This window comes from Hyperolius riggenbachi, chromosome 1 (assembly GCF_040937935.1).
Source record: "Hyperolius riggenbachi isolate aHypRig1 chromosome 1, aHypRig1.pri, whole genome shotgun sequence".
NCBI classification, from domain to species: domain Eukaryota; kingdom Metazoa; phylum Chordata; class Amphibia; order Anura; family Hyperoliidae; genus Hyperolius; species Hyperolius riggenbachi.
In genome coordinates, this window is record NC_090646.1 from 622686068 (window position 1) to 622712847 (window position 26780).

The following is a 26780-nucleotide window of genomic DNA, read 5'->3' on the forward strand; positions in this document are numbered from 1 at the left end:
GCTACCTAATCTAACCTATACTGGGGGGCACCTGTCTAATCTAGCCTATACTGGGGGGCAGCTACCTAATCTAACCTATACTGGGGGGCACCTATCTAATGTAACATACACTGGGGGGCAGCTACCTATCTTATCTACACTGGGGGGCAGCTACCTATCTAACCTATACTGGGGGGAAGTTACCTATCTAACCTACACTGGGGGGCAGCTACCTAATCTAACCTATACTGGGGGGCAGCTACCTAATCTAACCTATACTGGGGGGCACCTACCTAACCTATACTGGGGGGCACCTACCTAACCTATACTGGGGGGGGGGGGCAGCTACCTAATCTAACCTATACTGGGGGGCACCTACCTATCTAACCTATACTGATGGGGCAGCTACCTAATCTAACCTATACTGGGGGGCACCTGTCTAATATAGCCTATACTGGGGGGCAGCTACCTAATCTAGCCTATACTGGGGGGCAGCTACCTATCTAACCTATACTGGTGGGCAGCTACCTATCTAACCTATACTGGGGGGCAGCTACCTATCTAACCTATACTGGGGGCACTTATCTAACCTGTACTGGGGCACCTACCTATCTAGCTAGCCTATACAGGTGGCAACTATACTGGCTACCTATATTGCAGGCACCTACCTAAATAACCTATACTGGGGGCACCTACCTATCTAACCTATGCTGGGGGCAACTATTCTGGCTACCTATATTAGAGGCACCCACCTAGCTAACCTGTACTGGGGCACCTACCTATCTAACTTATACCGGGGGCGCCTGCCTATCTAACCTATACTGGGGGCAACTATACTGGCTACCTATACTGGAGGCACCTACCTGGCTAACCTATAGCGGGGGCAACTATACTGGCTCACCTATCCCTGGCTACCTATACTGGGGTACCTATTCTGGGCTACCTATACTGGGGGGACCTATACTAAGTGCAACTAGACCTGGCTAACCTATACTGCGGGCACCCATACCTTGCTCGGGGGGGGGGCAATTTTTACACCCTCGCCCTGGGTGCATTTTAGCCTAGAAACTGCACTGATGGTCACTGAGCATAAGATGTGTGTATGCTGACAATGGTCACTGAGCGAAAACTGTGTGTATGCTGACAATGGTCACTGAGCATAAACTGTGTGTATGCTGACAATGGTCACTGAGCATAAACTGTGTGTATGCTGACAATGGTCACTGAGCATAAACTGTGTGTATGCTGAAAATGGTCACTGAGCATAAGCTGTGTGTATGCTGACAATGGTCAATGAGCATAAGGTGTGTATCCTGACAATGGTCAATGAGCATAAGGTGTGTATCCTGACAATGGTCACTGAGCATAAACTGTGTGTATGCTGACAATGGTCACTGAGCATAAGCTGTGTGTATGCTGACAATGGTCACTGAGCATAAGATGTGTGTATGCTGATAATGGTCACTGATGGGATAAGGGGGGCAGCACTGGATAAAATCCTAGCCACAAGAATCAAATACAAGAAAAGACACAGAATCCAGGCTCATCGCCTCAAGCTAGGACATTTAAATATTTTAATATGTAATAGGGACATGCTGGAGGGGGTGCGGCACATAAAACAGCAAAGTCAATTAACCTTCCACACACTCGTATGCAAATTCTTTTACACAGCTCATGCAGGAACCAGGGCTACCCATACAGCCAAGTTAAAAGCTGGAGTCTTTGTTACAAAAATCAAGTGTCTTGCGTAGTCAAAAACACCGCAAAGAGGTTCCCCGTGTTCGCATGTGTCCTAACTCTGGCCCTGTAACATGCATAGTACAAACATGCACGCATTCCGTGCGCAATCCTATCTAGAGATTAGGAGCACATAACCTAATATCCTCTCCTGGGACAGATATTGCATCAACAAATCCCCCAAGGGAGCTAACAAAATACGTCAATATGTACCAGGCACGCATCAGCATAAGCTAGAACTCGAGCTATAAATTCTTGGAATGCTTTGATGTCTCTCTGCAAGCAGAGGATACAGAAACTGAAAGCAGAATTCCTCTGTTATTGTCTCACACTGCCCCTTAGTGACAAAAGCCACAAATACACATTACAGCAGTACTAATTATTAGCAAAGAAATGTAATAAATAAGAAATAAAAAAAATGCTAAAATAAATTGGTCTAGTGCTCCAGAGGAGAAGAAAGAGAGGCACCGTACCTATATCACACCTTTATTGGGTTCCAATGGACGTCACATGTAGCGTAACTGGTTAGTGCCTCGTTAGCACGCGAAACGGCTGTCAGGCCTCACCTAACCCCCACTGCATACCGCTACATGTGACGTCCATTGGAACCCAATAAAGGTGTGATATAGGTACGGTGCCTCTCTTTCTTCTCCTCTGGAATACTGTTACTTCATCTGAGCAGCACGTATCCTACTGCACCAGTGGCTCCAGCCCACCTGCCGCATCTAGTGCAAAGCTTCCTGCCTTTTGCCTTGAACAAATTGGTCTAGTGCACTTGCAAGCCTCTAAATAAATTGGCTGCTAAAGGGTTAAGCACACACTTGTGGGCCTATTGAAAGACCTGGAAGTTTTCCAAAACACTTTCTCAGTTTGGCGTACTTGCTGTGTTCTTTGCTCTAATTTCTGACACTTTGACCATTTTGTCTCAGGAGATTACCCTGGCTTCATATACCACAGGGACACTTTAATACACCTAACTGTTCTTACTGTTAGTATCTTAAACATTAGCTAAAAAAAAAAAGACACTGCAGTCTTATGGAGAGAAAATGAATGACAGTCCAGATGGGGGCTCCATACTTAGCCTTTTGCGCAGGACGTCATACCCTGAGGCCGGCCGTTTGTGCATTTCTGTTGTGACAACTTCACGCAGTACTTTATGTACGGTTGACTGAGATGGCCAAATGTGCAGTTTTATTTCTGCTGACAGTTTAATATTTTTTTCTTACCATGGAGACGGGTTTATTTCTGAAGCTGACACTTTGGATAACAATTTGTGATGATGCACTTTGGTTGTAGATAATATCGATTTTATGAAAAAGAGGAGTCTGCATGTGCTCAAATTTTTGAAGCAGATATCAATTTTTCTTGTAAATCAACAATATTTTCAGCTTCCATCTTTCCTGCCCAACCCTCCTCCGTAACACAGAAGAGAACAGGGCTCAAAGAGGCACTGAACAACATATAGTAGAACGCAGTAAACCATTCAGGATACCCAGTTTTACGTTACTTAACCTGGTTTCACCATTAAAAATACTTTCTATAAGCCCCGCCCTCCCACTGAGGCTAACCTTGGCACTCCAGCTGTGACAAAACTACAAATCCCATCATGCCTCTGCCTCCCCGGATTATGCTTAGAGCTGTCAGAGTACTGCAATGCCTCATTGGACTTGTAGTTTCACCACAGCTGGAGTGCCAAGGTTAGCCATCACTGCCCCAGAGCATTCTGGGAGACCAGAGATCTTCTACTGACTTTAGACCTATCATTCAGCGGACGTTCTGCAGAGATCACCTGCCAGTACTAAAGATTTCACAACCCATGATAAATTTTAGAATGTAAATCAGAGAGACGAAAGATTTTACAATGGGAAAACATTTATAAATTACTATTGTAAAAAATAAATAAATTAATTAATTAATTAACCACCCTGGCATTCTATTGAGATCGCCAGGGCGGCTGCGGGAGGGTTTTTTTTAATAAAAAAAAAACTATTTCATGCAGCCAACTGAAAGTTGGCTGCATGAAAGCCCACTAGAGGGCGCTCCGGAGGCGTTCTTCTGACCGCCTCCGGCAAGCAGAAGTAACAAGGAAGGCTGCAATGAGCGGCCTTCCGTGTTTTGCTTACTTCGTCGCCATGGCGACGAGCGGAGTGACGTCATGGACGTCAGCCGACGTCCTGACGTCAGCCGCCTCCGATCCAGCCCTTAGCGCTGGCCGGAACTATTTGTTCCGGCTGCGCAGGGCTCGGGCGGCTGGGGGGACCCTCTTTCGCCGCTACTCGCGGCGGATCGCCGCAGAGCGGCGGCGATCAGGCAGCACACACAGCTGGCAAAGTGCTGGCTGCGTGTGCTGCTTTTTATTTTATCAAAATCGGCCCAGCAGGGCCTGAGCGGCAGGCTCCGGCGGTACTGGACGAGCTGAGCTCGTCCATACCGCTAAGGTGGTTAAGCAACTTTATACTTGAATGCGAGAAGGTGATTCCACAGTAGGAAAACAGCAGGTCATGTGCAGGTCTGAGATTGTTGTTGGGTTGATATCTGGAAACTAGTGAGGAGATGTACAGGGGAGAGAGATTGTGGAGAGCTCTGCAGGTTAGGGTTAAAGATAACCTGAACTGAAAATAAAAAGTCAAAATAACCATACACAGGTCATACTTACATCCTGTGTAGTTTACTGCTCAATCACTTTCTCCTCTCATGCATCCCATTTGTCCACTGTAATTAATGGAATTCTCCATCCTCCGTGTTAAGAATGGCCATTACCCCCTAACAGGTTCCTGGTCAGCACACTGTTAAACTGTAATATCACCCAACTGAGCCATAGGGACATTACCTTGCATATTCAGTTGTAACTGACAGCTGCTGATATCTAACTGACAGCAACTGATATATTTCAGATCTGACAAAATATTGTCAGAACTGTAAGGGATCACTGTAAGAAGAAAATGGTGAGGTGATTTCATTTATTTTTTTAAGCGCTAGCGATTTTAATAATCGCCTTAGAAGCGCTTGTGTAATGTTCACTTATGTGAGTGTTCTCACATAAGCGATACATTTTATATCCAATTGCAAACGCGGCTCCTGCATCATTTTCTGAGTGTTTGCGATTCAATAGAAAGAAAATCGCTAAGCACTTGAAAAAGCGCTTTGAAAAGCGATTTACCGAGCACTTTTAATGAATAAATACATTGTATTTCTTTATTTCCGGGGCAAAGAGTTCACTTCCTGACTGACGTCAGGAAGTGGAAAAAAATGTTGCACAAAAGCGCTTAGAAAAGCTCTTTTCTAAGAGGAAATCGCTTTGTAAGCGATTAGAAAAGTGCTTTCAAAATCGCTCAGCGCTTGCGATAGCGCTGGCGATTTATAATGTGAACAAAGGCTTAGAGTTTGAACTTAGTTTGAACAAAGGCTTAGAAGTTTCCTCTGGTTAATTGGTAGCCATTAAAGAGTTTGACGGAGAGGAGCATCAGAGGAAGAGCGGGAAGAGAGATGAATGAGTTGAGCAGCTGAGTTCAGTACAGATTGGAGCGGTGCCAGGTTGTCCATAAAACTTGGACACATTGGTTCTCAACTCAAGGAAGCAGGCCCAGAATTCCTCTGATGGAACCATTTCCCCTTGCTAAACAAAAAGCCCTCCTCTGCACCAGAAGGTTAAGCCAGCAGAGTATCAAGTTATCGCACAGTCTTCCAGGAAAAATCGTATTAAATGCAGAAATGTCATCTGATGGTATTCATATAACCCAATGTAATATTTATCACTCATTAGCTTTAGGGCTCTGCTGTCACCGGTCCCGTGATTTATTTGTTCCCGGGACATATTGGAGCTGCACGTTTAGGCCATACATATTAATACATCTCCAGGAGGCATCATTTGTCATATTTATCTGTTTGAATCTTTTTATGCTTTTTCAAGTGCGGCGTCTAGGTGTCAGCGATGGGTCCAGCAGCTTCAGATGCATCATTAGTCAAAAGAAAACTATTTATATGCCACAGAAGGAGCACAGCCATTTCCATAATAGAGTCTAAGCAACTAATTATGCCGGCCAGAAGATATTTCAAGCCCGGCGTTCAGATTCGGTTGCAGATTAATGGAGTGTGCGCGGGAGTGAAAGTGATCACACATTTCATCTAAAGGTCTAGTGGAATTCTATAAGAAGAGATTGCCAAGCAGATAAAACCATATAAGAAGGGATGAAGTCAATGCAATCCTGCATCTCAGAAACCTCTGAAGCAAGATGGGAACACAACTGAAGCAATGGCAGTCTAAAAGACTCAAGCCAAAACGGATATCTAAATTTTAGATAGGCACAGCTACTTTAGCCTCCGCTGCAATATATCTACTGAACACAAATCTGGGTACCTAAATGGGGAGGAGGGGGGGGGGGCTAATACCAGGGGTACAGTTGGATATCTATAATGGGGGCTAATACTGGGTGCACATCTCACTATCTTTACTGGGGGGTGGCTAATACTGGGTGTACATTTGGCTATCTATACTGGAAGGGTGGGGGACCTAACACTGGGGGGACTCATCTGGTTATTTATACTTGGGGAGGAGCTAATACTGAGTGCACATCTGGCTATCTATACTGGGGGCACATTCTGCAATCTATACTGGGGGAACATCTAGCCAGTGCAGCTTCTAGGCTAAAATGCACCCAGGGTGAGGGTGTAAAAATTGCGCCCCCCCCCCCAAGCAAGGTATGGGTGCCCGCAGTATAGGTTAGCCAGGTCTAGTTGCACTTAGTATAGGTCCCCCCAGTATAGGTAGCCAAGAATAGGTACCCCAGTATAGGTAGCCAGGCATAGGTGAGCCAGTATAGTTGCCCCCGCTATAGGTTAGCCAGGTAGGTGCCTCCAGTATAGGTAGCCAGTATAGTTGCCCCCAGTATAGGTTAGATAGGCAGGCGCCCCCGGTATAAGTTAGTTAGGTAGGTGCCCCAGTACAGGTTAGCTAGGTGGGTGCCTCTAATATAGGTAGCCAGAATAGTTGCCCCCAGTATAGGTTATTTAGGTAGGTGCCTGCAATATAGGTAGCCAGTATAGTTGCCACCTGTATAGGCTAGCTAGGTAGGTAGGTGCCCCCAATACAGGTTAGATAAGTGCCCCCAGTATAGGTTAGATAGGTAGCTGCCCCCCCAGTATAGGTTAGATAGGTAGCTGCCCAACAGTATAGGTTAGATAGGTAGGTGCCCCTCAGTATAGGTTAGATAGGTAGGTGCCCCTCAGTATAGGTTAGATAGGTAGCTGCCCCCCAGTATAGGTTAGATAAGTAGGTGCACCTCAGTATAGGTTAGATAAGTAGGTGCCCCTCAGTATAGGTTAGATAGGTAGGTGCCCCTCAGTATAGGTTAGATAGGTAGGTGCCCCTCAGTATAGGTTAGATAGGTAGGTGCCCCCCAGTATAGGTTAGATAGGTAGCTGCCCCCCAGTGTAGGTTAGATAGGTAGCTGCCCCCCAGTGTATGTTAGATTAGGTAGGTGCCCCCCAGTATAGGTTAGATTAGGTAGGTGCCCCCCAGTATAGGTTAGATAGGTAGCTGCCCCCAGTGTAGGTTAGATTAGGTAGCTGCCCCCAAGTGTAGGTTAGATTAGGTAGGTGCCCCCAGTGTAGGTCCCCTATAATGGAGGGGGGAGCCGACCTCTCCCTCCCTCTCCCGGGCCGCCCTCCGTGCTCCCCCCTCAGATGTTGAGCGAGCAGCCAGGAAGTGCTGTTTACAACACCTCCCTGGCTCCAAGCGCTGCTCTCTCGCCGCCGGTCTTCTCCCATCTGCCCACACGCTGATACACACGCTGCTTCCGGCTAAACAGGAAGCAGCGTGTGTATCAGCATGTATGCAAAGAGGAGACAGGCGGCGAGAGAGCAGCGCTTGGAACGCAGGGAGGTGAATTGTAAACAGCGCTTCCTGCCTGCTCGCTCTGCATCTGCATCTGAGGGGGGAGCAGGGAGGGCGGCCCAGGAGAGGGAGGGAGAGGGAGGGCTGCCCTCCCCGCGGCTCCGGCTCCCCCCTCCATTACAGCGCCCCCCTCCCAACAGCGCCCCGGGCGGCGGCACGCCCCGGACGGCCCTAGAAACGGGCCTGCATCTAGCTATCTATTCTTGGGGGGCTAATATTGGGAGCATATCTGGGTACCTATAGGTGGGGTTAATACTGGGGGTACATGTGCCTACCTAAACTGGAGGGGCCTTATACTGAGGGAACATCTGGCTATCTAGGTTTGTCAGCCTGTCCAGGAGCATGTGTACTGTAACACCCTGGATCAAGTGACCTCACACTCGTAGCAAGGCTGGATAGGGGACCTGGTAAGTAGGGATGGTGTTTGGAAGCATCAATGCGTTCACAAACTCGTATATCTGTGGGGATTTGGGAATATGCAAATGGCCAACTTTTATCCCATGATGCCCAGAATGACCTTCAAACTAAAGTCAGCTGCGCTGGAATGGCCAATAGCGCCAGAGTTCGCAAACACGTTCAAGAACACAAATTCACTTCAGGATTTGCACATTTGCACTTGTGCATGTTCACCAAATTCATATCAGGATTTGCACATTTGCACTTGTGCGTGTTCACCTATTTTACGTCCAGATTTGCACATCTGCATTCGTGGGTGTTCACCTATTTCACGTCAGGATTTGCACATTTGCATTTGTGGGTGTTCACCTATTTCACGTCAGGATTTGCACATTTGCATTTGTGGGTGTTCACCAGGAGAAAACGTTTTGAGTTTGCAAACAGCACCACGAGAAATTGGCCTATCACTTGTTTTGAGTATTAAAGCAGCTGCATGGCACATTTCTATAATGAAAGAGTTCACTTTCAGCGGTATTACATTTAACTTACACTAATCAACATGATTGCTGTGAGAATTTCCCATGCTTAATTGGGTTTAGCTGGGCTTTAATGTTTAAGCTTGCCAATTTGCTAGTTTTCCCATGGTAACCAGCGCTGAGACTCACAAGGCATGAGAAGACATAAACAGGAAAAAAAATGAAGCTTAAGCTGTGGTGAAACAGCAGATTCTTCAGATCCCTCCTGAAAACAAATCATCTACCAACACCAACAGCAGCCAATGTGTGCAGCCAGCAGCTAAAACACAAAATCAGTTTCCCCAGAAACATCTTATGCCTTAAAGTGGATCCGAGATAAACTTTTACTCATTGCATAATTGTATTCCTTTCATATAGTTTATATTCCTCAAACAAAATACCGTACTTTTTGTTTTGCTTTAATACGCTAATTCCCTATAAACTAAACAAGCCTCGCCCACAGCTTCTCCAGAGTGCCTTGGTACTCTCAGATTCATGTAGCAAGGGCTTATGGAAGCTCAGGCTGGGCAGGAGGAGGAGGAGGAGGTTACTAGCCAGAGATTTGAAAGGCAGAGGGGAGGAGGGAGGAGGAGGGGGAATTAGGTTTTCACAGGCTGAGGGGTGGAGATGCAGAGCAGCTTGCCTGTGTAATGATGACAAACAGAACATGGCTGCTCTCATTGTATCACAGGAATAAATAATAATAAACTGTTGAAGCTGTTGGCAGCTAGAGTTACTGTGTTAGCGATCTAAACTTTAGATAAGATATATAGACAAGTTACTTGCTAGAGTTAGTTTTTCATCTCGGATCCACTTTAAGGCCCACTGGCAAAAGACTCCACCACAAACTGAACCCACTTAAGGCTACATTCACAGTGGGCATACATTTAAAAATGTGGGTGCAGGGTGAAGCTGAAAGATGGCTTACCCTGCTCCCGCCGAAACTTGTGAACATGTTAAATGCTGTTCCCCCTCCAAGTTGTCACAAAGAGGGGGGGGGGGGGCACGTAGTTCGTGCACTTGCTAGTGCTGGCAGCCGAATTACCTATTTTTTTCTAAATTAAGCTCTAGTAATGGCCGTTACCCAAATTAGCAACTGAGTGTCGTTATAACCGGCGCCCAAACAGCCGACGCAGCGCTGGGCCACAATTAGCTGATCTGCACAGTGGGGGGTTGCAGTGGACAATATAATCATCCTACCAACGCAACCTATTTGTATTGGAATGTTCTCATTGAAGTGTTAGCAGAATGACCGAAATGTCAGGCCAAAATTGGTCACATGTATCCATTTGACATGCTGCAAGATGTAGGGCCGACATGCTCAATCGGGAGTGCAGCGGTAACGGAATGAGATATCAGGGCGAGCAACAAATATGTCAACTCCCAGCACTGTCCCCCCTAAGAGTAAAATGTGCCCTGTGCGTGAATACTTTACCTGTCGGTGTCCGCCGCTGGCTCCGTGCACATACATATGCTTCACGTGGTTGCCCGCGTATACGTGGTCCATGTTAGGCACAAGTATGTGGACGGAGCATGGACCCAGGGGCGGACTTCAACCAGTATTCACACACAGGGCACATTTTACACTAGGGGGACAGCGCCAGGGCCGGCGAGGCGGTGGAAGTGGCGTCACAAGGCTGATTCCCATTAGATTACATGCTGAAATCAATCGGGAATCAGCCCAGGTGTATGGGCAGGCAACAGATCTCTGTCCAATCAGATTGGATCAGCGAGAGATCTGTCTCTTGGTCGATCTGCCCATACACCATCACACACATGATGTATGGCCGACTTTACTGCTGCCGCCACCAGCCTCCTACCAAGTCTGATGGATTACACATGACCAATCAATACTCGATCAATAAAACAGCCAATCGATTAACATTATGCACATAGAGCTTTTTGATAGATTTGATTTATGTACTGAATCTAATGTTTAAAGAGGAACTTCAGCCTAAACAAACATACTCTCATTTATGTTAGTTAAAATAGATCGGTAATATAATCTCTTACCCACCCTGTTTTAAAAGAACAGACAAATGTTTGTGATTTCATGGGGGCAGCCAACTTTTTGGTTGGAAGGAGGTGACAGGGAGCATGAGACACAGTTCCAACTGTCCTGTGTGCTGATCACCCCTCCCAGTTGCTAGGCAAAGTGAACAACAACATGAGAAATCCCATCATGCTTTGCACAGCTTAAGGGGAAAAATGCCCGGGCAGTTTTCTTTGATGGGGCGGAGCTTAGCTTTTGTTCAGCTATAAATGAGGCTTTGGTAAGAAAAACAAAGTTCTGATGCTGTGAAACTGTTAAAGAAACTCCAAGACTTTTCAGTGCTGCGGAATAGATTTTTAGTCTGGAGGTTCACTTTAATCTATAAAAAATGCATACTCTAATAATTGCTTAGCTATGTTTAAAAGACTTGAGTGCGCCAAGATTCTGCTCTATAAAAGTCAAGCTGTGGCTGGGTCACAGACTTTACATGGAAGGGATGCAAATGAAATGAGACTAAGATGGAGCGATGGTTGAACATGCTTCTTGGCACAGGCTGATGGTGGAAGACCTGCTTATCTCCTGTCAATATTTATTTTCAAAAGCACTTTCTGAATGGCAGTTATTCAGCCAACTGCCAAAACTGTGTGCAAATGAGTAGTGAGGCCAGCCGGCATCCTAATCTAAATGCTTTCCATAAAGTGCTTTTGTAAAAAATAAAGGAAATAGTGAAAATCCCCCATGAGGAGATGGACTAGTCCAATACCTGCTGTGTTCTATTGCTTGTGTGTGTTGAATTTAGCATTCAGTATGGAGGCAGTGTTGGTGGGTTTTCTTAATGTGAGAGGTCCAGGCCCACCTGCACTTCCCTCCAGGTATCACGTGTTGGCCTTGGGGCCCCGGCCAGTGAGAGAGGTCCGGGGCCCCTGGCCATCGTGTGATCCAATCGTGTGTTTTTAAACGTTTTCTTTCAGCTCTAGGACATGGCGGACAGGTGAGCGGTTAGGGAGGGACCCCTGTGGGAAGGATGCCTGCACGGGGCGGTCCTGCTAGTGACGCAATCTTGCGATGGCGTCCAACTGAAGCCTCCCACCTGAATGCTAATGGCTGATAGATGTGGTATGGCAGGTAAAGGGTGTATGACAGTGCATCCTGATTGGCTGACGAGCACCTGCTGACCACTTAAATGTAGCTGGATGCATGTACTGCTGTGTTCTATTGCTTGTGTGTGTTGAATTTAGCATTCAGTATGGAGGCAGTGTTGGTGGGTTTTCTGGATGTGAGAGGTCCAGAGCCTGGGTGTGAAAGGTCCAGGCCCACCTGCACTCCCCTCCAGGTATCGCATATTGGCCTTGGGGCCCCGGCCAGTGAGAGAGGTCCGGGGCCCCTGGCCATCGTGTGATCCAATCGTATGTTTTTAAACGTTTTCTTTCAGCTCTAGGACATGGCGGACAGGTGAGCGGTTAGGGAGGGACCCCTGTGGGAGGGATGCCTGCACGGGGCGGTCCTGCTAACGACACAATCTTGCGATGGCGTCCAACTGAAGCCTCCCACCTGAATGCTAATGGCTGCTACATGTGGTAGTAAAGGGTGTATGACAGTGCATCCTGATTGGCTGACGAGCACCTGCTGACCACTTAAATGTAGCTGGATGCATGTACTGCTGTGTTCTATTGCTTGTGTGTGTTGAATTTAGCATTCAGTATGGAGGCAGTGTTGGTGGGTTTTCTGGATGTGAGAGGTCCAGAGCCTGGGTGTGAGAGGTTCAGACCCACCTGCACTCCCCTCCAGGTATCGCATATTAGCCTTGGGGCCCCGGCCAGTGAGAGAGGTCCGGGGCCCCTGGCCATCGTGCGAACCAATTGTGTGTTTTTAAACGTTTTCTTTCAGCTCTAGGACATGGCGGACAGGTGAGCGGTTAGGGAGGGACCCCTGTGGGAGGGATGCCTGCACGGGGCGGTCCTGCTAGTGACGCAATCTTGCGATGGCGTCCAACTGAAGCCTCCCACCTGAATGCTAATGGCTGCTAGATGGGGTATGGCAGGTAAAGGGTGTATGACAGTGCATCCTGATTGGCTGACGAGCACCTGCTGACCACTTTCAAATGTAGCTGGATGCATGTACTGCTGTGTTCAATTGCTTGTGTGTGTTGAATCTAGTCCAATACCTGCCAGATCTGTCTGGTTTTTACTGCCTAATATAAGTGATAGAAACATAGGAGAAAAATAATTAATGGTGCATTGTACTTGAGGAGATATGTACCTCTTATAAATATGTATTATAAATATGTATTTTAATTTTTTTTATTTTTTGCGATAGTGGTCCTTTAATTAAGGTTCTATAACTCAATTAATTAAGGTGCTGTAAAGCAATGCCCATAATTTAAACATTGTCTTGTGCGGTAAAGTTTTTTTGATTTGTTTTCAATTGTTTTCTTTATTACAGGTAGTCCCCGGTTAACGAACGAGATAGGGACTGTAGGTTCGTTCTTAACCTCCCTGGCGTTCTATTAAAGATCGCCAGGGGGGCAGCGCAGCGCTATTTTTTTTAATATTTTTTTTTTCAATCATGTAGCTAGCCTAGCGCTAGCTACATGATGCCCCCCTCCCTTCCACATCCCTCCCACCCCTCCCATAGCCGCCGGCGCTGTTAGCCATAAGGAAATCCCGTTCTGAACAGGATTTCCTTTAGGGCTTCCCCCGTCACCATGGCGACGATCGCGATGACGTCATCGACGTCGTGACGTCATCCGGAGTCCCGATCCATCCCTCAGCGCTGCCTGGCACTGATTGGCCAGGCTGCGCAGGGGTCTCTGGAGGGGGGGGGGGGGGGGAGGCCCTTACGTGGCGGGTAGCGGCGCATCGGCGGCGATCGTCTACAACACACAGCAAGCAAAGTGCTTGCTGCGTGTTTTAAAACAAAATTATGAAAATTGAGCGGCGTCCTCCGGCGGTAATGGATGTAATAACTCGTCCATACCGCTAAGGAGGTTAAAGCGGATCTGAGATGAAAAACTAACTAGAACAAGTAACTTGTTTATATATCTTATGTAAAGTTTAGATAGTTTACACAACAAATCTAGCAGCAAACAGCTTCAATAGAATATGATTATTTCTTCCTGTGATACAATGACAGCAGCCATGTTATTTATAAACATTACAGAGGCAGGCTTATCTGCATCTTGAGCAAAGAAACCTAATCCCCCCTCCTCCCCTCTGCCTCTGAAATCTCTGGCTAGTAATACCTCCCCCTCCTCCTCCTGCCCAGACTGAGCTCCCATGAGCCCTTGCTACTGTCTGAAAGTGCCTTGGCTCTCCGAAAACCTGTGGGCGTGGCTTGTTTAGTTTATAGGGATTTACAGTATTAAAACAAAAACAAAAAAGTATTTGGCTTGAGGAATGCCCTATAAACAATAGGAAAGGAACCCAATTATGCAATGTGTAAAAGTTCATCTCCGATCCACTTTAACCTGAATCTGTTCTTAAGTTGTAACATTGTGTAACATTGTGCCATCTCTGTCCCCTGTACCTCTTTTTTTCTTTGTATTTTTTAAGATCGATTTTTTCAAAAACAAAGTCCAATTTAAAAAAAACATTTTTTTGACTTGTTCCCATGGAAACACAGAATCCATGCCGTTCGTATCGGTGGGTCGTTCGTAAGTTGGGCGTTTGTAAGTCTGGAACAACCTGTATTCACCTCGCAGGTACTTCTTCCATGCTGTGGTGTGTTTCACAGTGCTGAGCTTCTGAAGGTTTACATTAGGTTTAAATTACAGAATTGGCTTCAGGGCGGCTTTTTATTAAGGTAATTAGTTTGCGCTCCCTGAATATAGCCTGCTGGACCTCTGACAACACACTGCTAACTAGCAGGCAGCACACGGTCATCAAAATTAAGCAAATATGAAAGTTGCACCAAAAGGTAGCCAGACAAAAACAAATGAGGACACTCTGGTAAAACAGATGATCTCAAAAACGGTTGGTTGCACTCTTATAGTTCTGGTACAGCATGGAGGCACGACGCTAGCGGATGAGCACAGTGAGACACTTATACGCTATACTCCGCTGTCTACAGAGATCAGAATTAAAGCAAACTTTCAGCCAAATTATTTTTCTTCATCAGCAACAGAAGCAGATGGTTGGCACTAAATGCATTGGATCAGCAGAACTATATAAGGGTATCCAGGTGTCAGGGCTGTGCACTCCGGTTTTACATCCATCAATCTCTAACATAAAATAAAATCCGGGCACTAGTCCAATTTTCAAAAATAACAACTTCTTTATTTCATCCGTAAAGGTGCGTACACACATGCGACTATAGTAGTTTGAAACGATCGTTCCCCGATCGTTACAAACGACGATCGTTTAAAAAAAAAAAGCAGCCAACGACCATTAAGTCTAACGACGGACGAGCTAGATCGTTAAAAACGAACGATCTAGCTTGGCGGATTTTTTCCAACGACGATCGTTTGCAAAAGTAGTACATCGTTGGAAACGGTCGTTCGTACTAGGCTTGACATGCGCATTTCACTATTTCTCCACGGAACATTTTTTATTTTTATGCGCAGGCGCAATAGGTGCTTTTACGTGATATAACGTTCGTTCTAACGATCAGATCGTTACACACCTTTTAAAACTAGCTTTACATAGGTCGTTCTTTCATCAATTAAAAGTTCGTTCGTCGTTGACAACGAACGATCGTTGTCGCATGTGTGTACGTAGCATTTAAGAATGAAAGATAGATAGGAATGGTAGTATGTGCAATCAGCAATTTAGTGGGTTTGCCCACTTCGTCAGAGCCACCAGAAATTGTCTTGTGGCCTCTGAGGAAGCAGCAAAATTGCTGTACACACCCTACCATTGTATCTGACTTGCATTCTTAGCCCTCGTTCACAGTGGTGCGTTGTGGCATAATGGCCGCTCTGTAATTCAGCTTGCGGCACTACAATGCGAACGTGGCCTCTGGGATAAAATAAAGAGGTGTAATTTCAGGAAGTTGGACAAGTGCCCAGACATTGCTTTATCTAATGCTACAAACTATTTTGCTTGCAAAACATTTGGTAAAGCCTATTGCCTCAATTCACTAGGCTTAACTCCTGTGTTTAATAACTCTTCTGAGCTGTTTTACAGTTATCACCATGGTGATATAATTGTAATAACTGTAAAACAGCTCAGAAGAGTTATTAAAGACAGGAGTTAAGCTTAGTGAATTGAGGCTATAAGCTTATCTTATATCTTATCTTGTATCTCTTGTGTACACCTAGTTGCATTAAAAAATTGACGTGTCTTATGGTGCCCATACACGGTACAATTTTTTTACGATCAGAGAAATTCGATCGATTATTTCATTTGGTCAAATAGCTATTTAAAATTCCTTTTCGAGGTACCATACATGAACGTTTTATTTTTCTATAAATCTGAGAAAAACTATCAAATACAAAGAAAAAGTTGGTTTATCTAATAGTATTTTCTAATACAAATTACCATACACTATACAATTTCGCAAACAATCACCAAGATTTTTCCAACATGTCCGATCAGATTTTTATCGGAAAAAATTGAATAATCGTTTTTCTTGAACAAAAAAAAAAATATTCTTTTAGATTTTTACGCTATTCGATTATTTTGGTAAAATAAATGGGAAAATCAAATGTTTTGATTGCACCGTGTATGTGCACCACTAGTTACCCAATGTCTTAAAGGGGAACTGAAGAGAGGTATATGGTGGCTGCCATGTTTATTTCCTTTTAAGCAACACCAGTTGCCTGGCAGCCTTGCTGATCCTCTGCCTCTAATACTATTAGCCATAGCCCCTGAACAAGCATGCAGCAGATCAGGTGTTTCACACTTTAAAGTCAGATCTGACAAGACTCGCTGCATGCTTGTTTCTGGTGTTATTCAGATACTACTGCAGAGAAATAGACCAGCAGGGCTGCCAGGCAACTGGTATTGATTAAAAGGAAATAAACATGGCAGCCTCCATATACATCTCTCTTCAGTTCCCCTTTAAGAAAGACAAAGATCATTATGTGCACTGCCATCTTGCTTCAATTTGTGCCCACCTCTTTATGAATTTTCGTTCATCACCGTCTTTAAGAACATATCAGGGCAGCTGTACACGCACTAAATTCTCGGCCAAGAAAGCTCTGAATACCGTCCTCTAGTGTACTTAGCTTGAAACCAGTTTTGTGGGTATTTGCTTCTTTTTTTAACTGGCAGTACTGCAGTGTTCTCCACAGAATGTTTTTCCATCCGGGTGGCATGAAATAGTAGCCGGGTGGGGCAATATGAGAGAATGCAGGGCTGGTGCTTCTTTGCGCAACTCTGCTTACAGCAGAGGAGGAGGTGAGCCGATGACAGCCGGGTGCTCACCAAAACTAGCCGGGTGGAGCACCCGGCTAAAAGAGCCTTGGGAGAACACTGCACTGAAATATAAGGTCACACATACGACTTGGAGAAAATACCCAGTCTTGCTGGCTCCAGTCTACTTTAGAGGACCCAGTGGGAATCCAATAGACAGCTGGTTGCTTCCTGGTTGCAGCAAACTCACTACATTTGGTTGCAACCACTAATTTGTAAGAAATAGGGGATCCAAGGGGAAACACTCATACTAAAATTGCACACCGGGACCCTCAGAGCGCACACAACTTTACTAAACCTGCAAGATGTCGAGCCATCGTGGTCAATCAGATGCATGGTGGTAACAGTAAGCGATACCCGGTCGAGCAATAAACACAACAAAACCCCTGGTGCTGTAGAGAAGCTATGGCTCGGGAGCCAGATGTGGCTCTTGATGGCTGCAGGAGCCAATTCCTGCGAGATTTCATGCTGAAATTGATCGTGAATCATCCTGCAGTCTTGGTCGAATCTGCCTATCATCGCCTGATGTACCTTTAGAAATGGAAGAGCTCGTTTGCCTATGGGAATTCTCACATAGGTAGAGAAAGAGCAAGTGCTCTGGACCAAGCACACCTGTCCTGTATATGGGTCAATAAAAGACTCCCGCCTCCTGTTAATGCACAGACTAAGCTTATGCACTTCTAATCCTATGGGGATTCCTGTTGGGTCCACTGAAATAGACTAGGGCCGTCTTGTTTGCTTGCCATGATTATTGCCAATTAAAAGTACAATGGCTCAGGTACATAAATGCGGCAGTGTGTATACGAATGATTACAGTATGTTGTAGGTGGTTTGCAGAGGCGTAGCGTGTTACGGAGGCATCAGAAGTGACCTCTCCTGCTCTCAGGACAGACTGTAAGCCTTGATTTCTGCAGCTAACTACATGACCTTCTGTAAAGGTGTCACTGATACCTCCCACATGACTCACAACAGGCACCTGAAATAAGAACGAGCAGCTCGGCAGCCAACACAAGTGCGTGATCTGCTTTACTCAGATATCGCCTCTGGCTCCAACACTGAAGACGCCGCAACCTTTTCCAGCACTCCGTCACAACCTCTGCGGGTTCCAGCCAATGAGGAAAAAAACGTGCCTGCCTCCTGACACAATTAACAGGAATCAAGCATCCCTCCTGGCAGGGGGAGCACAATGCTGCATATTTCAGTTATTAGGGAGACTGATTAGCCTGCTCCACATGCCCAGAACTGGTTTCAAGCTAAAAAAAAAAAAAAAAAGATAATATCACAAAAGTAAAGTGCACTATGGATCTCCAGATAATTCTAATAGCAGCAGCTGAGGATGACCCCTCCCATCCACTGATGATGTAAGAACTGGTGCTCAGTAACATAAGGGAGGGAGCAGCTTGCCGGGCCGTTTTCGCCTGTGATTGCTGGGTCCCTGCCCACTTTTGCGATCATGTTTTCCGTGAACTTTGTGCTGCGACTGTTTTTTGTTGGCGGCATATACTGTAATTACTGTGAGGCACAATCGCAGCTAGTGTGTTGTCTGCCTAAAACCTCCTTTGCTTCCAGTTTTCTAAATGCACCTCTACTGCAGCCCAGGGCCGATTTAGGCAAAGGCATTACAGGCCATTGCCTGGAGTGCCATTAGTTCTGGGGGGTGCAATGCCAGTGGATAACACCCCGCCCCTGCATTAAGCCCCACCCTGGACTAAGACACACCCCCACAGGTGTTCTATTACCTGCATCTGCTGAGGAGCAGCAGTATCGCAGGGCCCGGGAAAGCAGACATCACAAGGTTCAGATAGTGTAAGTTGCAGGCAGCCTCCACTGCCCCCCCCCATGCATCCCTCTGTCCCCCTGTGCCTCCTAATTTCCCCCTTTGTGCCTCCTTCAGTCCCTCTGTGCCACCTCTGCTCCCCTTGTGCCTCCTTCTGTGCCCTTGTGCCTCCTTCTGTCCCCTTGTGCTATCTCTGCCCCGCTTTGCCTCCGTTAATCCCCCTCGCTCTGCCCCTCTTTGTGGCTTCTTCTGTCCCCCTTTGTGCCCCCTTCTGACTCCTTCAGCCTCCGTGTCACCTCGGCCCCCATGTGCCTCACCTGAGTCACTGACCTGGAACATGTATGCAGATCATATTACCTTCTGAATCACTGAACTGGCAGATGTGTGATTCAGACCAATGAAGTCAAATTCAGATCAGCTTGCAGCCAGACAATGAGAAAGTGATAAAATGGCAGCCCATGTAATCCTGTTAGGGCCGCTTAGAGCCCAGACTTTCACCATCTCCACACTCTGCCTCTTGGGAAGGCAAAAAAAAAATCAATGACACAACACATCATACTTATTCAGTCTGACCAGCCAGGCATAGAAGTACTTGTATAAAATGAAAGCCATTCCGTTCCCTGCTGAAATTAAAGCTTTAATGCCGTGGAAAGAGCAGCAGTGTTCAGCAGCCATTAAGAGAAATTAGGTGTAAAACTGAGGTCGCGCTCCCAATTACAGCCATAAAGACACTCAGGTGCGGCTATCACCATGAGCAGTCAGATATTTAAAAGTGAAGCAGCAGAGGGAAGAGTCACAGAAATGTAATTCAAGGCAGTGGCCAGAAAATGATACACTGACCCCCTGACACAGCGCAGTGTAAAGTGCGGAATGGAACAGCTTCGTAAATGACCAGGAACACAAGTCACCTGCTCAAGGGTAACACAAGTTGAGAGCTGTCCTGTGAAGCAGTGATGTCAGTGGGGGAAGGGACATGTGACATGATGACATTAAAGTGAACCTCCAGACTAAAAATCTACTCAGCAGCACTGAAAAGGCTTGGTGTTTTTTTAACAGTTTCACAGCATCAGAACTTTGTTTTTCTTACCAAAGTCTTATTTTTAGCTGTACAGAAGCTAAGCTCCTTCCCATCAAAGAAAACTGCCCGGGCATTTTTCCCCTGATGCTGTGAAAAGCATGATGGGATTTCTGATGTTGTTGTTTTCGTTGCCTAGCAACTGGGATGAGCGATCAGGACACAGGACAGTTGGAACTGTGTCTCATGCTCCCTGTCAGGTGGTCGGGGGAGGGGGGGGGGAAGCGTACACATGCTAGATTCTTAAGAGGGATAGTCCCCACCAGCCTATCCTTTGCACAAAACCTCCTGTGAAACTCCCTATATGACAGCCCATCAATCTGGATTTTGGACTGCCCACTCAACCAAACCAGAACAGCACTCACCAAAGCCATCAATGACCTCACCCTTGCCAAAGCCAAAGACAAATACTCCATCCTGCTCCTCCTTGACCATTCCGATGCATTTGACACAGCGGACCATCCCTTTCTCCTCCAATACCTGCAATCCATTGGCGTACATGCATCATGACTGTAGCAGCTAGACTCAATCATTCTTTCATTCTTCCCACCGCTCCCTCTGTAAATCCACTGGCTGCCTATTCTGCTTATCTAGAATCACCTTCAAGATCTTGTGTATGACCTACAAATCTGTCCACAAGACTTGGCCGGCCTACATATCTGAACTCATCCACAGATACAATTCAGCTGTCCCCTTCTTATCCAATGACTGACTGCCTGCATACGAGAGGAATCAGTGCAGGAGACTTGGGCGCAGGATACAGCGGTATATGGCTGATCATGCTGTTGCACAAGTCCCGGCCGTGTTAATTACTATTCCCCCTCCAGGCCGCCATGGATAGTGGGGAATGATGTAATTCGGCTTCCAGCAATTGCTGGAGGTTGAATTATACTGTTTTAAAAGAAACTTCAGCTCCGTCTTTTGACGGCGCCGAAGTTACTCCCTGTGCACCGCTATAGCCGTAATTCCTGTTACAGCCTATGGTGGCGCCAGCTGCGCCCAAGTCTCCTGCGCTAGATTATTAATGTTCGCTTCCACTCCTCATCAGGCTCATTCTTCCTTCAACACCTTCAAGGAAGCCCTCAAAATGCACTTCTCAACGCTGGCCTACCCTCCCTCATCAATGCCCTAATCCTCTTTGCTGAGCACCCAATCATTGACTCTTACCTAATGTGTCCCTACCCCTTCCCTTTAGACTTTAAGCCTGTGGCATGGTCTCTCACCCCCCTTCCCAGTGTAGCCTAGGTGGCCATGCACCCTCCTCATCATGCCCCCTTCCCACTGACTAACTTGAACTACTTGGTCTCTAAGGCCATCACTCCACTGCAGGTTTGCATGGCTTGTTTTCTTGCATGATCTAGTGCTGCCTGCCATCCCTACTTATTGTCTGTAACAATAAAATAGATAAATACATTAAGACTAGCGATGCATTTGTTTATGTCCATGCTGCTTTCATTCTGGAAACCATATTAAAATCATGCAAGGAACAATCTGATTGGTTGACTGGTCACTTTGGGCAGTGCAGGTCATCTTTTCACTTTCAACCAGTTCTCACCAAACCAACTTCCTCCAGTTTCCATCTGCCCCCTTGAAGTGGAGCTGAACTCTTGCACAGGACAGAAGGAAAACAGAGAAGTGTGCCCTGTATGTATTTAGAGAGTTTAGCCTGTCTATTTCCCCCTCATCTGTGACTAATCACCACTGTAATTTGATCTCTCAGCTGTGTCAGCTCAGGAATCTCCTCTGCCAGGGCAGAGCAGCCAATTTGTAAACACAGGATATTAACCCTATGTCTGCTTCCATGAAAGCAGAAAATAAACTGAAAATGTATTGCAGGATTTCTATCAGCTGCAACAAAGAAATGTTTTTCTTCAAAGGTTATTATGCTGTTTATCTTTTAGAGCAGGGAGGAAGTTCTGAGTTCAGATCTGCTTTAATGTCTGCCCCTCCTTTGTGGGTCTTTAAATGATGTCCATGAAGCCATTGATAAAAACAACTCATTTTTTGAACAATACGATTTTTTGATGGAACGGCCATAAAAGCACCAGCTTTTTTTTTTACTTTCTATTCTATTCTATGTTAGGTTTGACCTTGAAAATGAAGGGATCAAAAATGACGGAAGTGTCTTTTCTTTTCTTTTTTTTATTGTTGAAAAGGCCAGAAACAATCACTTCTGATTCTTACAATGGAATGGAATAAAAATAGGAAGGAAAATTGCCACGCTGGGCATTTAAAATGGTAATCATACATGAAAAGATCCAAATGAAATGTCTATTAAAGTGGACCTTGACCCTCTCCAATCCAATCTTGTCATCATCCACATCCCCGCCAGCACTTTCTTTTTTTCTGCTGTGCGGTGGGGGAGGAGGGTGGTCGTTGGAGAGGGAGGAGCCGTAGGGGTCTGTCCCTCCTTGCACTAGAGCGGTACCAGCTGCTGGTGCACTATAGCTCCTCCCACATTTTATGGCACAGAGGGGTGCCAGAAGGGACCTTATTTTGATCTGCGTAGGGTGATGACGTGTTACAGCATCCATAATAGTAAGCCCGCATCCACCCAAGTAATATTGTTGCAGTGGCTGAGGATGAGGTTGACCACAATCAAGTGTCATACTTAGTCCAACGCTTTGATCCACAGCACCGCCTAGCAGCACCTATTTTTCTTGTGTTAGACTATGTCTGGCATTGGACCTATGCTGTAAAACTCCAATGTCAAAAACAGTCTGTTGCGGGGTTGGAAAGGGTTAAAGTGGACCTGATCTCAGAACTTCCTCCATGCTCTAAAAGATACGCAGCAGCATAATAACCTTTAAACAAAAACATTTCTTTGGTACAGCTGATACAAATTCTGCAGTAAATCTGCAGTGTGTATACTTCCTGCTTTCATGAAAGCAGACATAGGATTAACATCCTGTATTTACAAATAATCTGTTCTGCCGAGGCAACCAGCTGACACAGTTGAGGGATCATATTACAGTTGTGATTAGTCACAGATGAGGGGGAGTTTGACAGGCTAAACTCTCTAAATACATACAGGGTGCGTTTCTCTGTTTTCCTTTTGTGCTGTGCAAGAGTTCAGGTCAGCGGACGATGAACTCTTGCACAGGTGGCAGGTTGGGTGTGGCTGGGTTTGTGCATTGTCCTCAGGTGTGTGGTGAATACTTCACCCCAAATATGAGGAGGCACATCGCCATGGCTGCTAGCCCTATTAGGACTCCAGGGGCGGGGCAGATAAAGGGGAGGTGGGACATGTAAAAGTGATGTTAAGGGGCCCATACACTGGTCGATTTCAGCCATCAATCGATTCTATAGAATCGTTTGATCCTATCAAATTCCCCATTCGATCGATTTGCGGCTGATTTCGGCAGATCGATGGCCCATAGAGTTGCATTGGATCTAATGGTCCAAACTGTCCAATAATGCATTTAGATCGATTTCCAATAGATTCCATTCTGAAATCTATTTGAAATCTGTTCATAGTGAGTGGCACACATCAGATAGATTCCTGTCAGATTGGACTTGACAGGCATCGGACAGAAATCTATCGGATGGTCAAATCTACTGCAAATCTATAAGTGTATGGCCACCTTAAGAGGTGGCCATATAAACAGTGGCGACACAGAGATGTAGTGGGTAGCAATCAACTTGCAGTGGTTCATATCCTAGCCAGGACTTTATCATGTTCTCCCAGTGTCTATGTTGGTTTCCTCTGGGCACTCCGGTTTCCTCCCACATCTCAAAAACATACAGACAAGTTAATTGTCTTAACACTAAATTGAGCCTAGACTACAAAGGACTATGTAGTAATTAAGCCCTTCTGAGGGACAGCTAGTGACGAGATTTTACACATGTGAAAACACAGTGGAACATGTGAACGCTTTATAAATACAGATACAATAAAAATGTAAGAGCATAGATGGAGATGAAGCCTCCCATTCATTGTCATGTGAGCAGAGCTCTCTGGAACACTTCTGTCTCTGCCTACTAACAGTATGTAAGCCCTGTAGTGAGGGGAGCGCCTACAAGGCAAAAATGTAGGGAAAAAAACACGTGCTGTGACCTAGATCCCAGCATCAATGAGGTCACGAGTCCAAACAAGCAAGTAAGGTCGGCACCACAAATGGTAATTATAGATACCAGAGCCGAAGAATATACTGAAAATGGAGGGAGCAAGCAACTTGATAACACATCAGAAAAATCTACAGCAGCTGTAAAGATGATGGTCTGCAGGCTCACGATGGATTAAACAACAGGAATGAATTACACAGCGAGTATCAATCATTTCTCGATCTATCTTCGATTTTTTTACTTTTCACTTTTGGTAAAATTCCTCTTTAGAGGACCTCTGTCACGAAAATCTTAAAATTTAAAATATATGTAAACATACACAAATAAGAAGTCCATTTCTTCCAGAGTAAAATGAGCCATAAATTACTTTTCTCCTATGTTGCTGTCACTTACAGTAAGTAGTAGAAATCAGACATAACCGACAGATTTTGGACTAGTCCATCTTCTCATGGGGGGGTTCTCAGGATTTTCTTTATTTTTAAAAGCACTTAGTGAATGGCAGTTGCTCCATCCAACTGCCAAATAAGTGTACAGTAAACTAGGAGGCTGGCCAGCATCTTTGTATAAATATTTTTCAGGGAATGTCTTTATATAGAATAAAGGCCATGCTGAGAATACCCCATGAAGAGATGGACTAACCCAAAACCTGTCGGTAATGTCAGATTTCTACTACCTACTGTAAGTGACAGCAACATAGGAGAAAAGTCATGTATGGCTCATTTTACTCTGGAAGAAATGTACTTATTTGTATGCGTTTGAAATTAAGATTTTTGCGACAGTTCCTCTTTAAATAAAGATAGTATAACGACTGTAACTCTGAGCAATTACATCCCCCATTCAAGATACTGGCTAAAATCACACCATTTTCTGTACAGTATGTGCAATATTATGTACATGTTTCAAAACAATAATGCCTTTTATTTGTCACAGAGGATAAATGGCTATTGTTCTGGGGTCACTCAAGGTTCCCTTTCTCAAGGACATCTCTAAGACAAGTAATAAACACAACAGTACAAACACAAGAATGAATATCCCAGTGAATCAATCACCAAACATCGGGAAGCGCATCAAATATAGGAGGACAACATGTAGGACGTTTGAGGGAGATTAAGGCCAGGGCCGCACTTAGCAGAATCACATGTTTTCCCCATACCACATAGCGGAAAATGCATGCGGTTCTGCTAAGTGTGACTCTGGCCTAAAGGTATCACAATATCTTCCATAAATATCAATATATACAGTACTAGTAAAAAAAAGCGCGCCCATTAAAAAAAATGGGCACTAGGCTACGATCCCACCCCCCTAGCAATGCGAGCACAAATGCGTCCCTCTCGCCTGTCCTCCACCGCTGTCTACAGTATATGCACACAGGGAGATGTTGCTGCTTGACAGTTCGAAAAAAGCTGTTATGACCCACAATGCAATGAGGTTCACAGACAGCAAACTGTCAGATCTGGAAGCACAGACACACACACACACACACACACACACACACACACACACACACACGACGCAGAGACACGGGGTAATATATAGGACTAGTAGACCCAAGCCCATTCAAAAATGGGCTCTAGGTCTTTTTTTACCACCGCCAAACACTGCGCATGCGTGTGCAAACGCCGCGTGTGCCCGCTGGGCGCACGCAACTGCCTGCTCACCCACCTCGCTCCCTGGTCCCTCCAGCTGTCCGTTACTGCGCCCATGCGCAGTAACAAAATAACAGGGACAGCTGCTGGACGCAGCGACAGTAGGGGATTATTACAGAGGATATGGGAGTTACCTCTTGCTTTTGGCAGTTGGCAACAGCTACTATCCCCCACAATGCAATTAATTTCACAGACAATAAACGAACAGGTGTTTGTACATTCTTACTTAAAGAGAAACTCCGACCAAAAATTTAACTTTATCCCAATCAGTAGCTGATACCCCCTTTTACATGAGAAATCTATTGCTTTTCACAAACAGACCATCAGGGGGCGCTGCATGATTGATATTGTGGTGAAACCCCTCCCACAAGAAAAGTACGTACTTTTTTTGGCAGTTTCCTGTCTGTGAACCCTGTTGCATTGTGGGAAATAGCTGTTACAGCTGTTTCCAACTGCCAAAAACCATGCAGCAACTACATCGCCTGCCAACAGTAAAAATGTTCACTGGAGTTCCTCCTTAAAGAGAAACCGTGACCAAGAATTGAACTTCATCCCAATCAGTAGTTGAAACCCACTTTCCCATGAGAAATCTTTTCCTTTTCTCAAACAGATCATCAGGGGGCTCTGTATGGCTGATATTGTAGTGACACCCCTCCCACAGTGTGATGTCATGACCATAGTCCTGGCAGTTTCCTGTCTGTGAACCTCATTGCATTGTGGAAAATAACAGCTGTTTTACTGTTTACAGATGTTTCCAACTGCCAAAAAGCAAGCAGCATCTCCTTCCACTGACATCACCTGTCAGCAGTAAAAATGTCACCATTAGGGAGAGGAAAGATTTTACAATGGGTAAACACTGACTAAATCATTTATACATAATTATTGTAAAAATGAAACTTTTATTGCATTATTTTCACTGGAGTTCCTCTTTAATTGATATATTCCCCTACTGATTATCTAATTTGTCCTTTTGGCCAGGTAATTCAGGGTTTGGCTATATGGCTACAAACATGGGAATGAGGCCTTACACTCCCTTCATCGAATTACAAATTATAGCACTTTACATGAAGTAGACTTCCTCTTTCACAAGCAAAGCCATCTCTGTGACTTGCATAAAGCAACATTTACATGGAAAATTGCACCTTTACTCACAGGAATCATCCAGTTGGCGAGATCTCCATGTTTGGACACCTGCATGGCTCCCAGCATAGTCAGATCCACATGGCCCCTAAAGAAAGACAGACCTGTACATTAATACATACCTACACCTGCTTTCATGTCAAAGTATACACTGGCATTTTCTTTCCAGAGAAATAGGATGCTTTATTAGTAAAAAGTACCCCTAGATTAA

The 26780-nt window shown here is 45.4% G+C and overlaps 1 protein-coding gene across 1 annotated transcript in view; it reads right to left on the minus strand.

Annotated features, from left to right (window-relative positions):
- LOC137529073 (succinyl-CoA:3-ketoacid coenzyme A transferase 1, mitochondrial-like) overlaps positions 1-26780 on the minus strand; it is a 219170-nt gene that overhangs the window by 63810 nt on the left and 128580 nt on the right. Inside the window, exon 14 of the mRNA XM_068250995.1 lies at positions 26582-26657. Coding sequence (XP_068107096.1) covers positions 26582-26657 — 76 coding nt within the window. The remainder of the gene's footprint in view (positions 1-26581; positions 26658-26780) is intronic.